Below are 12888 nucleotides of genomic sequence, written 5' to 3' on the forward strand. Positions count from 1 at the left end.
AGTATGAAAAATGAGTAAGTTAAGGTAGGTCTGTAGGAAGGGTGTCTCTTTTATTACACCGACAGCTGGAGCAACAGACAATCTTTCACGCATGTGATCTATCTTTGGGTCTGATCTGCAGTCTGTTTTTTTCCCAGCTGTAATTGGCAGTGTAATAAAAGACATTTCTTCTTAAAAACCTTGCTTCACTTCTACTCCTAGACCTCAGTGGCTATAGCCACCCAAATACCGCCACAAACAAATCCGTCAGAGTTTAGGACCCAGAGCCCTGTTTTAGTCTTATGGGATGTGACAGCTGACTGAAAATCAATGAAGTGTGATTTACGGAGCGTCATAATGAGGTAAGACAAGGCTCAAAAGGTGCTGCCTTGCCTTGCAGACTCAATTGTCTGCCTTTATTTTTAACTAGCTTTTATTAGTCCTCTGCCAGGATGAGACCAATTTGCTTGTGAAAACAAAAGACCAGATTTAAAGGAAAAGCCACGGCGGTGCCCATGCTTTGCCTAGTGCTCTTTGTGCTGTGTCTGAGCCACCCAGGTAAGTGTGATTTCTTCTTCTTCCAAGCTGAGCTGCAGATGTTGAAGATTTTTTTTCTGCTGGCCAGTTAGCTGCTGCTTGCTGGGACAAGGTAGATACCGGCTTCCCTTGGTCCTCTTGTTAACACTGTCTGACTAGCAAAAGAGGGTTGTATCAACTGCTGCCTTTGTATTGCAACCACAGCCAGTTTGACAACAAGGTTTTAATAATTGGAGCAGGGGAGTGATCGCTGATTAGAAGTTAAAAAAATCCTAAGCTCAGCTGTCAGTGCTACAGGGAGTTATGTGAGAATCTCAATCAACAGGAGAAAGACTGAAATGCCTCAGGCGAGCTGGTGAAAGGCTGAGTGTCCTGTCTGTATTTCTTGGGGTGTTTTGCAAGTTTGTATAGCAGACTCCCTGCCCCAGCACTCTTGCTCCTGCAACTGGGGGGAACTGGTCCTGGCATGGACCACAGAGAGAAACAGGAACCTGGGGGAGAGGGGAGATGGCAAACAGTGCCCGGTTACTTGTACATGAGGTAACCTGCCAGGGAGCTCCCCAACTTTTGCTTTGTCTGTGCACCATACGGTAAATTCAGGGATGCATCTGTCCTATGACCGCTTCTCAGTTTTTTCAAAGGCAGTGCTACTTTGTTCAGTGTTTTTGCCATGGCTTTATCTAACTTAATCATCAGATGGGGTTTGATCAAAGGAGCTGTTAGGCTATTTTTTCTGCTTGATATGTCTTCCTTCTCATTAAATACCTTTGCTCTTAAACTGTCCTCCTGCAAATGCTGAGGCTGTCTTATTAGCACCAATCTTGTTCCTTCTGGCCTTCTTTTTTGTGAGACTTCTCAAGTCCTTTTCACTCTTCTCTGTGGCTTCCCCAGCAGCTGAGAATCAACATATCCACCCCCTAAACCAGCTTTACCACCTCTATGCTATAACCTCTTGGAGCATTAGGACCCTTGGACTTCATGTGAGGTATGGGCACTGTTTTCCTATGAGGGAGTTCATGCACAGCCACGGACACTGTGCCTGTGGGGTGTGTAGTTGCATATGTGTGTGCAGGGAGTTATACTTAAATAAACCCAGGGCAATGTATTCCAGCATTAAGGCAAAGCTGGGTTTGATCATGCTTGTTTTGGGGTCATGGATTTTTTTTTTTTATTCAATGGCTTTCCTATTAAATTTCCTGTGTTTAATAACCATGCACCCCTATGAACGTCCTAAACGGAAAGTGAAAGGGCAGGGAGCTGGGGTCTCTGCGGAGACTCTTACATGCCAGGGGATTAGACCACTGAGAGGGGAGAAATATGTTCTTTCTCTTTTTTTCGGTTGTGGATGCAATGCCTCTCTGGCATGTTTGGGGAGGCAATCCAGTCTCCTAGGACAGACCCCAGACTCTGTCCCCCATTTGCTGTGGTGGAACTAGGGTTCGCCCTGGTGTGAGAATAAACCTTGGAGCAAGCAGAAGGGGCGTTTGTGGTTTCCTGGTTGGTAATAGCAGACATAAAAAGTTTGTGACAAAGCAGCAAGACACAGGGTGGCTGCAGAGGCTGCTATAAACTGTATTGACAGCTGCACAAGTCTATCGCTGGCTGTGGTGCAAAGCAGGTGGAAAGGAGTGTCAAAGCTCCCTCTGAGCAGCTGGCCTTCACCTCCCCCGGGTTTGGTAACCCCACCACAACTGCACATCCAACAACAGAGGACAAGCGCTAGAACATCTGATGGAAAAGTAATTGTTACCCTGTGAGTGGCAACCATTAGGCTTCTCAAAGAAGAATGGGCATTTGCTGTGACTGCAAGTAGGAGATGACAATGCTGCTTGAACCTTGTGCTATTCTGAGAGAATCCAGACTGCATTAGGGAGCGATTTTGTCCAATGGGAAGCTCTGGCGTGGCAGCAGGTTTTTACTTCAGGCAGTCCTTCAGCTGTGCCGCTTCCTGCCAGGTCTCCCTCTGCCCATGGCCTCATATAGACCTCGCTGAGAGAGAGGAAGCTGCATGGTCTGTCTCACCCAGAAGAGCAGGAGCAGTTGCTGGGGGAAGGGGACACGGGCAGTGGTAGTGGTCTGTGGTCACACCCTTTCGTCCGTGCATGTAGCAGAGCATTACCCTCTGCCTCCGTTTTTCTCTCTAGAGGGGTTGCTGGACTCAATGCCCTTTCCTCTCTCCCCATGGCACAGGAACTCTGCCAGGGGCTGCCTTACCTTTGATGTTTGCTGCACAGTGTGTGAATCCCTCAGCTGTGCCCCACTGCCAGGAGTCTCCCATCATCCTGTCCTTGCACTGTCCCTCAGTTGTGACCCTCTGCCTGCAGACCACTCCTGCACCTAATGGTTGGCAATCCAGACACAGGTGTCTCGCTCACACTGGGGCTGGCAGGGCACAGATGGCGAGGGAACAAGGTGGGCCCTGGGCTCCTGTGAGGTCGTCTTCAGCTGCTGGCACAGCAATATTGTCTGTGCCCCCCACGGCACAGAGCTGATCAGCACAAGGTCCTTTTTCCTCCATTGTGCCTTTGAAGAGAGGTGAAATCCTTCTCATACTTGGGTGCTCTGTGTGTGCAAAAGGGAAGAGGTGGAGGTCATGTCAGGACCTCAGCATTACGGGGAGTGAGGCTGGCATTTGGGAAAGGATGGAGGGTCCGAACTGCCTTTCCCCTATCATGGTAGCAGGAGGACGGGGGACTGTGGTGGCAGGGACTGTGGGAGTCCCAAGTCTTGCAGTTACAGACCATGATGGTTCCGTGCTTGGCTGTGGGCAGACCTGGGTCTGGCTGCATCATCCAGTTTCTTCTGCTGCCAGATGAGCTACTTTTGCTTTTTGCTCCACTGATGCTGTTGCCCACCCAATCCACACCCCAACTGGGAGAATTCAGCTTTCTTGACGATTTGCTGCTATCCCTGGTTGACCCCAGAAGTAGGATTCATTTCCAAGTGCTGCAGAAGGCTCCCTCAGATCTGGCTTGCAGGCTCTGAAGCTTCCAGTAAGGAAATCCCACCACTCTAATCCTTGTGAAGGGCAGCTTCCATTTCAGAGAGGTCATAGAAACTGACCAAGTTCAAGTGAAATCCCTGTGTCCTGAAATGCCCACAGTGTATTGCTGCTGTTTCTAGCTGCAAGCCAACCAGCCAGGGATTGCCCCACAGTGGCCAGGTTTCCCCTGTGGCCTCAGCTCTCTGTGGTCCACCACAGGTATCTGAAAAAACAGAACTCTTTGTCAGAATGGTGTTTATTGGGCTGGATATTTGCTATTCAAGAATGAAAGGGAACAACAGATGCTCTGAGCCTGCAGATCTTCTGAAGAATAATAAACAAGATAGACTGGGCAAGTACATTGACTCAAGACAAAACAGCCACAGAAAACAGAAACCTCGTACAAAGTCATCACTGCTCTGGTCCAATGATTTTTTTGTATGTGAGTTGGGCTTGGGCCATCTTGCCTTCCCATCCCCTCCCCGTGGCTCTGCTGAGAGTCTGTGCATCTGAATTCCTACAGATTTTACTGACAAGAGCTGCCCAAAGATTAATTTGACTCACATCATCGGTCTGCCTCATTTCTTCAGGTTGTGCCATTCTCCACGTCTGCTTTCTGTCATGCCTCCACTCTGTTGCTCTCTTCCAGATGTCACTGCCTTCAGTTCAATTGCTGAAAATGAGGACGCGCTCCTCAAGCACTTATTTCAAGGCTATCAGAAATGGGTCCGCCCCGTGGAAAATTCCAATGACACCATCAAAGTCCTTTTTGGATTAAAGATATCACAGCTTGTGGATGTGGTAAGTTCTGTGTTGGGCTTGGTAAAACATCCCTTTTTTTATAGAGTCGTGCACCCACCTGGGAAGGCTGGTGATGACATTGGCTTTTGCCTCCTGAATCGTGAAATGAGAAGTGATGGTCAGGCAACAAAACACTGAGTGTGATGCAGTGCTGGTAATAAGCCCTCCTGCCCCATGCACAGCATGGGCTTGTTTATTAAAGACTTGTTTATTTTGCAGCAAACCTGAAGGTCCTTTTTTCCCCACTGTTCTCAGGGAATAAGGCCTCATTGCATCAGGTGTTAATCAAAGAGACCATGCTAGACAGTTGCTGGTGCCTACATTTGCAATTTAATGACAAGGCAGATACAGGGCAAAGGTGAGGAAGGGTAGAGCTGGTTGGATGTTGTTCACTCTAAGCAAGCCTGTATCCAGGCCAAAGGCAGCTCATATCTGGACTCAGCTGGCCACTCAGATGTGGAAAGTTTCCCTTCCACCACTGCAATGCACAGTGGAATTTGCACAGCGCCCAGAAGTACCCATACAACAGTGTGCTCCTCGCATCCCCTGGACCCTGGCAGTGTCCCCTTGTGCCATGGAAGGCAGACTCTAATTTTGTGCTTTATTTTCATGTTCAGGACAATGTTTCAGCTTGTATCTTCCCAAACTCACCCCAGGCTGAGTAGTGTGGGGAGATGAGCCATCCTGTGAGCCCACAGCTGTGTGTGTCCTGAACCTACTTGCTGGCTGAGCCCTGCTGCCTCCCTGCCCTTTGGCATCTGATATGCCTTCAGGCTGCTGTGAAATGCCAGACTTCAGTTTTCCAGCCTCAGGAACTCCCAGCGAGAGCAGGAACAGCACCTAGAAAGTCAGTTCACTTTCCCCAACAGTAACTGAAGAGCGCAGGCCCATGGGGAAACAGGACCATAGGGATCTTCTCTGCTTGGCACAGGGTTGGAGTCAGCAGGCATAGGGTCTGTTTCTGCTGTTTGTTTTGGTATTGCAATCTTCTCTACCTTGTGTCACCCTAGGATGAGAAGAATCAGCTGATGACAACCAACGTGTGGCTGAAGCAGGTAAATTAGACCAAATCAGACCTCCCTGTTCATTGCAGGGCTGCTGAGCTGAGTGGCCATCCCAGCCTGCTGCCCACTGTGCCATCCATCCCCTTTCATGAAGCCAAGTGGCCAGAAAAAAGCAGCACCATGTTACTTTGCCTGAAGTTTTTCCTTTACTCCTTTCACCTCAGCAAATGCATAAAGGGGCAGAAAGGCAGGCAGATGGGCCTTTAGGAAATACCCTTTTCTTTAGGAGTACCCTTTTCTCCTGGTCTGCACCCCAGCTGTGCACTCAAGCCATCTGTATTTCAGGGAAACAACATCTCCAATACTGCAGTCTCTGTGTGTGCCCTGAGGGACTATTCTGTCTCAGACTTAGAGGTCACTCAAGTACCGTCTCTCTTGCCTGAGCTAAGAGTGGTGCGCCTCAGATGGATTTATTCTTGATCATAAGTTAAGAGAAAGAAAAGCCCAGCATGTTACTCCCCCTAAAATTAAAATCTATGGCAAGTTAATCAGATCTCTCTAACATAATTGCTTCTGGAAGTGACAATTATGTGTACAAATGGGGGAAAGGTGCAAGTTGAACTGTTAGGTCTCTTTCCTTTCTTCTTCACTCCTGAAGAACACTGCATTTGGTTTAGATTACATTGCACCATTTTATTGACCTTGTGACAACTATTTTAAGTCTCTCAGACATGTGAGTATCTATAAACATGTCAGCTGATCCTAGGTAGAGGATATAAAACACAAACTGTACTTGAAATGATGCCATGGGAAGTGGTTACCAGGGATCACTGGGCTGGTGGAGGAGAAATGCGGCTCAGTTCACGGTTTTGTTCACGGTTTGGTACCTGTAGTGCTGCAGTGAGAGTGAGCTTCTGGGTGGACCAGGACCCCTAAAGGTTATATGGACATTATATGCAAAGACAGCCTCTCCCTTGAAGAGGGAGAAGCCCAAGCTTCCCCTTGCTGCAGAAGGGACAGGACTTTTTCCCTTTTGCTGCGGAAATTTCCCACTGATCCGAATCCAACTTCTGAGACCCTACCCTGAAAGAGCTGCAGTGTTTAATTTTCCCCATTTTCACCTGCAATTGCAGAACCCCTCATGTGCTCTGGGCCAGATCTTGGCTTCCTTACTCTGCGTAGCCACTTGGGCAGACAGCAGAGCCATTCTACAAAGGTAACTCCTCATCTTTGTCTGTTCTCTCCCCATTCCCATCCTCTCTCCTTGCAGCATGCAGCACCTACCTCCCCCTGCAAGTCCAAGCTCTGCAGTCTGCAGGTGTAACATCAACGCACTTCACCCTCCTTATTCTCTCTGTTCCTGCTAGTGTCCCCAGAAAGATTTTACAGCCCTTTGCAGCCTTTGACAGAATAGTCCTGGGTCTGACTGCCTCCTTCTTGCAGGGCCTGTGTCACCACTCTTGCTGTGGGAAGTCATGTTCTGCTGCAGGTTACTCCCAACATGCTGCAGGAGGTAGCGACATGCCACCATCCACTCATTGCCTCTTGGGTGCAGGGGAGGATGAGGATGAAGGGGAAGCCACTTTATCTGATCCTTCTGCCTCATGCTGTGGCTAAAGAAGGACCTGCCAAGGAATCTGCACTGTAAACATGCAGATTTCTCCAGAGGCCTTTCGAGGCTGTGCTCAGATTTTAGCCAAGGCAGCTCCCTAGGGTAACTCAGCACTGTGCTTTGTGACTTGATGATGTGCATGCAGGCAGACATACAAGCTGCAAAGGAGCTTTTAGTGGTTGCTGAGAAAGTATCTGGGTTCGAGCAAACTATGGAGTCTAGGAGCAAGGGTTGACAATCTGGGTCCAGTGTTTCTTGGTCCACTTGCTATGGGTTAAGCACTTAAGCCCAGAGATAGGAATTTGGCAGAACTGGAGGAAGGGGAGAGCAATGGGAAGGTCTGGAGCAGCTTGGAAGAAATGAAGAAGAGAGGAAAGGGCTTTTTGTATCTGCTGCTACAGTTTGTGTCTGCATAGCCCATAGGGAGATTCCCATTTTCAACTGAACATCTTCAAAGTCTGCACACAATCTATTTTCCGCTCTAGTAAGAAGACATTCAACCATTTGCCTTGCAGACATAAAAGAGCAATTTAGCTGAGAGAGAAATCAATGCAGAGCAGGGGGGAGGCAGAGTATTGCAGATGCAGCAAATAACCCAGGCCAAGGGGCTTCTCCAACTCCACAGGACTGATTATATCTCCAGGTGGCTCACAGGGTATTTGCTTCTGTTGTGTTAGGGCAGGCTATGAGCTGACTGTGTTGGTTACTGCTGTCAGCCCTGACTATCCCCTTGCATAACAGGTGTGCTTCCAGCCTAAGCCCCCTTGCACCTATTACAGGAGGTGTCCAGGACACATGTGAGTCTGTGCCCACCTAATAGCCCAGGCTGCTGGAAACATCTAGTAGATACCCATCCACAGAGAAAAGTTCACATTAAAAGTGGTGTGCTCTGTCCTTGCTGCTGAGGCTAAGGCCAGCAATGTTCCCTCTTCTCTTTCCACATCTGAACAGCTCCAACCCCTCCTTCATTATCAGGAGGAGCCAAGGGTGGAGGGCTATGCCTGATAGCTGACACCAGCCATTTGGGCACTTCAGAGAGTGGGTCCATGTCTCTTCTGGTGCAGGTAGTGGGGCCATTAATCCTGCCATGGTATCACCCTGGACAACTGCCTCCTTTGCTTGTCCCTGGGCCAGATTTTAGGAGGGTTCTAGCAGCCACCTGCCCATGACCTTGGGCACCATCGCTTTGCTGCACCTGGAGCAGGAAGACACGTGTTCTCACTGTCTGTTTCTAGGACTCTACTGAGGCTCTGGGTTGCTGTCACACTGTAAAGGACTGCAGTAACAACTGTCTGTAGGTATAGCTGTGAAAAGCATGTAGAATCAAAGAAGTGGTTGAGTCACCATCCCTGGAGGCATTCAAAAGACGAGTAGATGTGGTGCTTATGGACATGGTTTAGTGGTGGACTTGGCAGTGTTAGGGTAATGGTTGGACTCAACGATCTTAAAGGTCTTTTCCAACCTAAATGATTCTATGATCCTATGATTCTCAGTAAGAGGGGAACAATATAGTGGGAAGAGAAGCAGAGAATATTGCTTTTTGGTTCGTCCTTGAGTTATGGAGGAAATTGCCCAGAGAAGGCTGAGGCCCCCACATCCCTGGGGAGCCCTTAGTGCTGGAGCTTAATGGAAAGCCTTTCATCTTCCACTTCTTGGTATTGACCACAGCCTATGGCTCTTGCTTCCTCTCACTGCTATTCCTGTGGCCAAATGAAAGCCCCCATCAATAATGAATGGGGATCAGAAAGCTGCTTTTCCACTGCATCTCTGTGGAAATCTTCAGGTTATTAGAGCCACTTTGCAAGGATCTCCCCACATGAAAAACAAAAAAAGGAGAGAGAAAAATTATTCTGGAGTTCAGCATGATGAAAATCAACGGGACTTACCCTGCTTTTGCTCCTTTAGTGTTATCTCTTCAGGACTGTAACCAAATGCTTTACAATAGCACCATATTATTTTTCCTGCAATAGGGTGCAGGTCTTTCTCATGAAATAATAGTGATTTCGTTTGCAAGGACAGTGTACAAATATGAGCTGTTTTATTCTGTTCACTGAAAAAAGCTAGATTTCTGCTGAAAAGCGTTTGGAGGCCACCTCTCTAACTTGTGTAGTAGTAGCCATGCCAGCTGGCTCTTCTATGGGGTCAGCGCCAGCCAAAACCACCACAGGCTGCTTCTCAGAGGGAAGAAGAGGTGCCATACCCAAGTGGATTGGCTCGTTCCCTCTGGACTACCCCCAGGTGGGCTGGGCAGGGTGGTGAGTGAAGTGAGAGTCAAGTGCTCTCAGGGAGTGTCTGCCTTGAGGTTGCCTGCAAAGGGATGGGTTGCTGGGGCTTAACTGTGGCTGGAGGTGCAGTGCTTGTGGGGATTAACATCTTCCAGCTATGCCTGCCTGGCATCCTCTCTGCAGCTGAGCAGTCTTACACCAAGCTCTGCCCATTGTGCTGTGCAATGCAGTCCCTCTGAGGCAGGTGGTGGGAAAAGGAATGAGGCTGTTGTGGTATGACTGAGCAGAGGATTCTGTTGGCTTGTTACAGGAATGGATCGACCACAAGCTCTCCTGGAATCCAGAGGAATACGGTGGGATCACTGCCATCCGTGTCCCCTCTGAGTCCCTGTGGCTTCCTGATATTGTTTTGTTTGAAAAGTGAGTAGCATGGCACCTCGCTCTGGGCTTAGGCCAGAGCTTGGGCCAGGTATGTCAGCCACCATAAATCCTGCACGTGTTGTCAGAAGGCTGCTTCTTTAGGCAGTATGAATGTTGGCTTCCCTTGTGCTCCAGGTGATGGGTAGAAAGCAGAGTTGTGAGGGGGTAGGACTGGGGCAAATGTAGTCCTGAACTTGGTACTGTTTTTTCCTGTCCAATTGCCAGTGCTGATGGACGTTTTGAAGGATCCTTGATGACCAAAGTCATAGTGAAGTACAATGGAGTGGTGACCTGGACGCCACCAGCCAGTTATAAGAGCTCCTGCACGATGGACGTGACCTTCTTCCCCTTCGACAGGCAGAACTGCTCCATGAAGTTTGGGTCATGGACATATGATGGCAGCATGGTGGACTTGATTTTGGTGGATGAAAACGTAGACAGGAAAGACTTCTTTGATAACGGGGAGTGGGAGATCTTAAATGCCAAAGGAATGAAAGGCAACAGGAAGGATGGGCTGTACACTTACCCATTTGTCACTTACTCTTTTGTGTTGAGACGCCTTCCACTGTTTTACACTCTTTTCTTAATAATCCCCTGTCTGGGATTGTCTTTTCTAACTGTCCTGGTGTTTTACCTGCCCTCAGATGAAGGAGAAAAGCTTTCGTTGTCTACATCCGTTCTAGTCTCCCTCACTGTTTTCCTTTTAGTGATTGAGGAAATAATCCCTTCTTCTTCCAAAGTCATCCCTCTGATTGGTGAGTATCTTCTGTTCATCATGATTTTTGTGACCCTTTCTATCATTGTGACTGTTTTTGTGATCAACGTCCACCACCGCTCCTCAGCAACTTACCATCCCATGGCTCCCTGGGTTAAAAGACTCTTCCTCCAAAAGTTGCCTCGGCTGCTCTGCATGAAGGGCCATGTAGATCGTTACTCCTTCTCAGAGACTGAAGAAAAGGAAACCACCTTGAAATCAAAGCTCCCAGGAAAGCAGAAACACAAGCAAGCAAAAGACGGAGAAAAAATTATTATTGCCTTTCTGGAAAAGGCAGCCGACTCCATTCGATACATTTCCAGGCATGTTAAAAAGGAGCATTTCATCAGACAGGTAGGTGAAGGGAGGGCAAGGAGGAACCACAGTCTCCTTGTATGCAATGACTTCCAAGCTCTTACCTTTCCTGCATGCCTTTCCCTTTGCCTCTTCCTCCTGCCCTCATCTGAGACACATCCCCTGCTTGATGAATAATATACTTTTTGGTAAAACAGTTCAAGGAGAACTGTATTGTGCGATGATTCCCCACTCTTCACAGACTCAAGAGGCTACAGCAGCCTTTTCTGGAGGAATTCCTGTTTTGGGATTATTGGAATAATCTTGTCTTGTTTAAGTTGGCGATAGGCAACCTCTGGTGATGGAAAACCTCTGAACTATCACACGTTCTGAAATTGTATCTTTCACAACACTTAAAGGCAGGCTCTGCGGCGGTTGCTAGGTCCCAGTTCTCGCCTCCCAGTGACTATACACAGTGTAGCTGCACTGTTTTGAGTGGAGGCCTTCTGGATTTTCACTAACATCTGTTCAAATTAGACCCTAACTACCACCCTTCTCCTCCCAACAATCCACTTGGCTATTGCAATGGCAAATTACAGTGTGCATAAACAATGCACCTCATGCGAGGGTAGGACAGCAGAGAAATGCACCTAGCAGCATATGGAAAGACAAAAACTTCTCTTAGCACCCTCCTAGCAAAAGCCAGGGCTTTGTTCAAACTGTGCTGAGAGGACTTCAGCAGAAAGATGACCAGTAATTCAAACATGAAGTATGTGAGCATATAGAGTCCATGACTGAAGCCTTCTGGTTGAAGCTGAAATATTTTTTAATAAAAAAAGTCCCTTGAATTGCTTTTATAAATAGCTCTTTTGTGTGTTCAGAGTTGTGCCAGTACTCACAATGCAAACTTCCCCTCCTGAATGCACACAATCTGAGCCAACAGAGCACTTAAGCAAACACAAGCCAAAAGGAGCCCTTGTACTGGAAGCAATGTCTGTGTGTGTTGTGCTGGAGTGGTCCTGGCACAGTCCTAAAGTGCTGTGCTAGAGCCAGGTCCTGGCACTTCAAGGGAAATGCAGTTCTGTGAAGAGACCCAGTTCATTATAAAGCCATCTTCAAGCTTGAGTCTGTAAACTTTCACATACGCGCTTAGCTAAAAGATTTTGCATGGGCTGAAAGAAGTCTGATTACCATGTGCATAAAACTATGGAATTGTTTTGGTGTTTTGAGTGACTTGAAGCTATGGGTACTGAAAAGGTGATCCATATCAGTTTTAGGATACAGCACACTACAAACTTCTAATTTTACAAACAGATTTTTGGAGCTGAAATATATGTAGCAGTATCAACGAAGTACTGGGCTCATAAATTTTTCTGTTTGTTCTCCCTCTCTCCTTCCCAGGTTGTCCAAGACTGGAAATTTGTAGCTCAAGTCCTGGATCGTATCTTCCTGTGGTTATTTCTGGTAGTGTCAGTGACGGGTTCAGTTCTCATCTTTACCCCTGCATTACAGATGTGGCTGAACAGCACCTTGTAGAAAACGGTCCCACGGTAGCCTATAACAAGTACAATGCCAATGGATGGTGGTGCTTTTGAGGTTGGTCTCTGTTGTGCAGGATAGGAAGCAACAGCAAGAACTAGGGAAGGTGATGGTAACAGTGGGCATTGACTAGTGTTTTCTATCTTCATACAACTCTACCAGTTGCAGATTTGGCTGAGATCAGGGAAGGGCTTGGTGTGCAGCCAAGTCCTAAAGTGAATTGGGGGTGCACAACTGGGTTGTAAGTATTTTACTAGTAGCTTGGTTACATGACAATAAAAGCCAAGATTATTAGTTAAAATTTGAAATAGTACTTCTGGCACAATGATTATACTTAAAAGGTAGATCTGTCAGTTAAAATGCTACTTTATGCAAGAAGTTGTAGGAACACAAATCTGTTTATCTATATTTCCAAGTAAAACCCACAAAGGCTCTAAAGATTGCTTTGTGCATGTGTCAGAACTGGCAACTGCACAGCATGTGCATCAGAAAAAGTACAAATACCTTTTAGAGTTGATGTCTGAAACCTTGACTCTGTGGCCTCACCTAGCTGCAGGATCAGCTCAAGAACTTACCACTCTGCCCACCTGCTACCAGCCTTTATGGCATGCATACTTCATCTCTACTCTTGGCCATCAGGCAGCTACAAGGTGTTACCCGCTTTTCAGTATTATTTGCAGTTTTGCCTGCTGCTTTGTAATGTACTAAAAGGATGAACAAGTAAGGATTTTTCCCATGCT

At 47.5% G+C, this 12888-nt stretch overlaps 1 protein-coding gene across 1 annotated transcript; it reads left to right on the plus strand.

The window, feature by feature from the left end:
• Window positions 1-494: 494 nt before the first annotated feature.
• On the plus strand, window positions 495-12145 carry CHRNB3 (cholinergic receptor nicotinic beta 3 subunit; the record flags this gene model as incomplete). The annotated part of the gene is made up of 6 exons (XM_082497873.1): window positions 495-537; window positions 4149-4300; window positions 5311-5355; window positions 9452-9561; window positions 9787-10669; window positions 12011-12145. The coding sequence occupies 6 exons, from the start codon at window positions 495-497 to the stop codon at window positions 12143-12145; spliced, it is 1368 nt and encodes a 455-aa protein (XP_082353999.1).
• Window positions 12146-12888: the final 743 nt, after the last annotated feature.

This window comes from Vanellus vanellus (assembly GCF_965231255.1).
Source record: "Vanellus vanellus genome assembly, chromosome: Z".
Taxonomy (NCBI): domain Eukaryota; kingdom Metazoa; phylum Chordata; class Aves; order Charadriiformes; family Charadriidae; genus Vanellus; species Vanellus vanellus.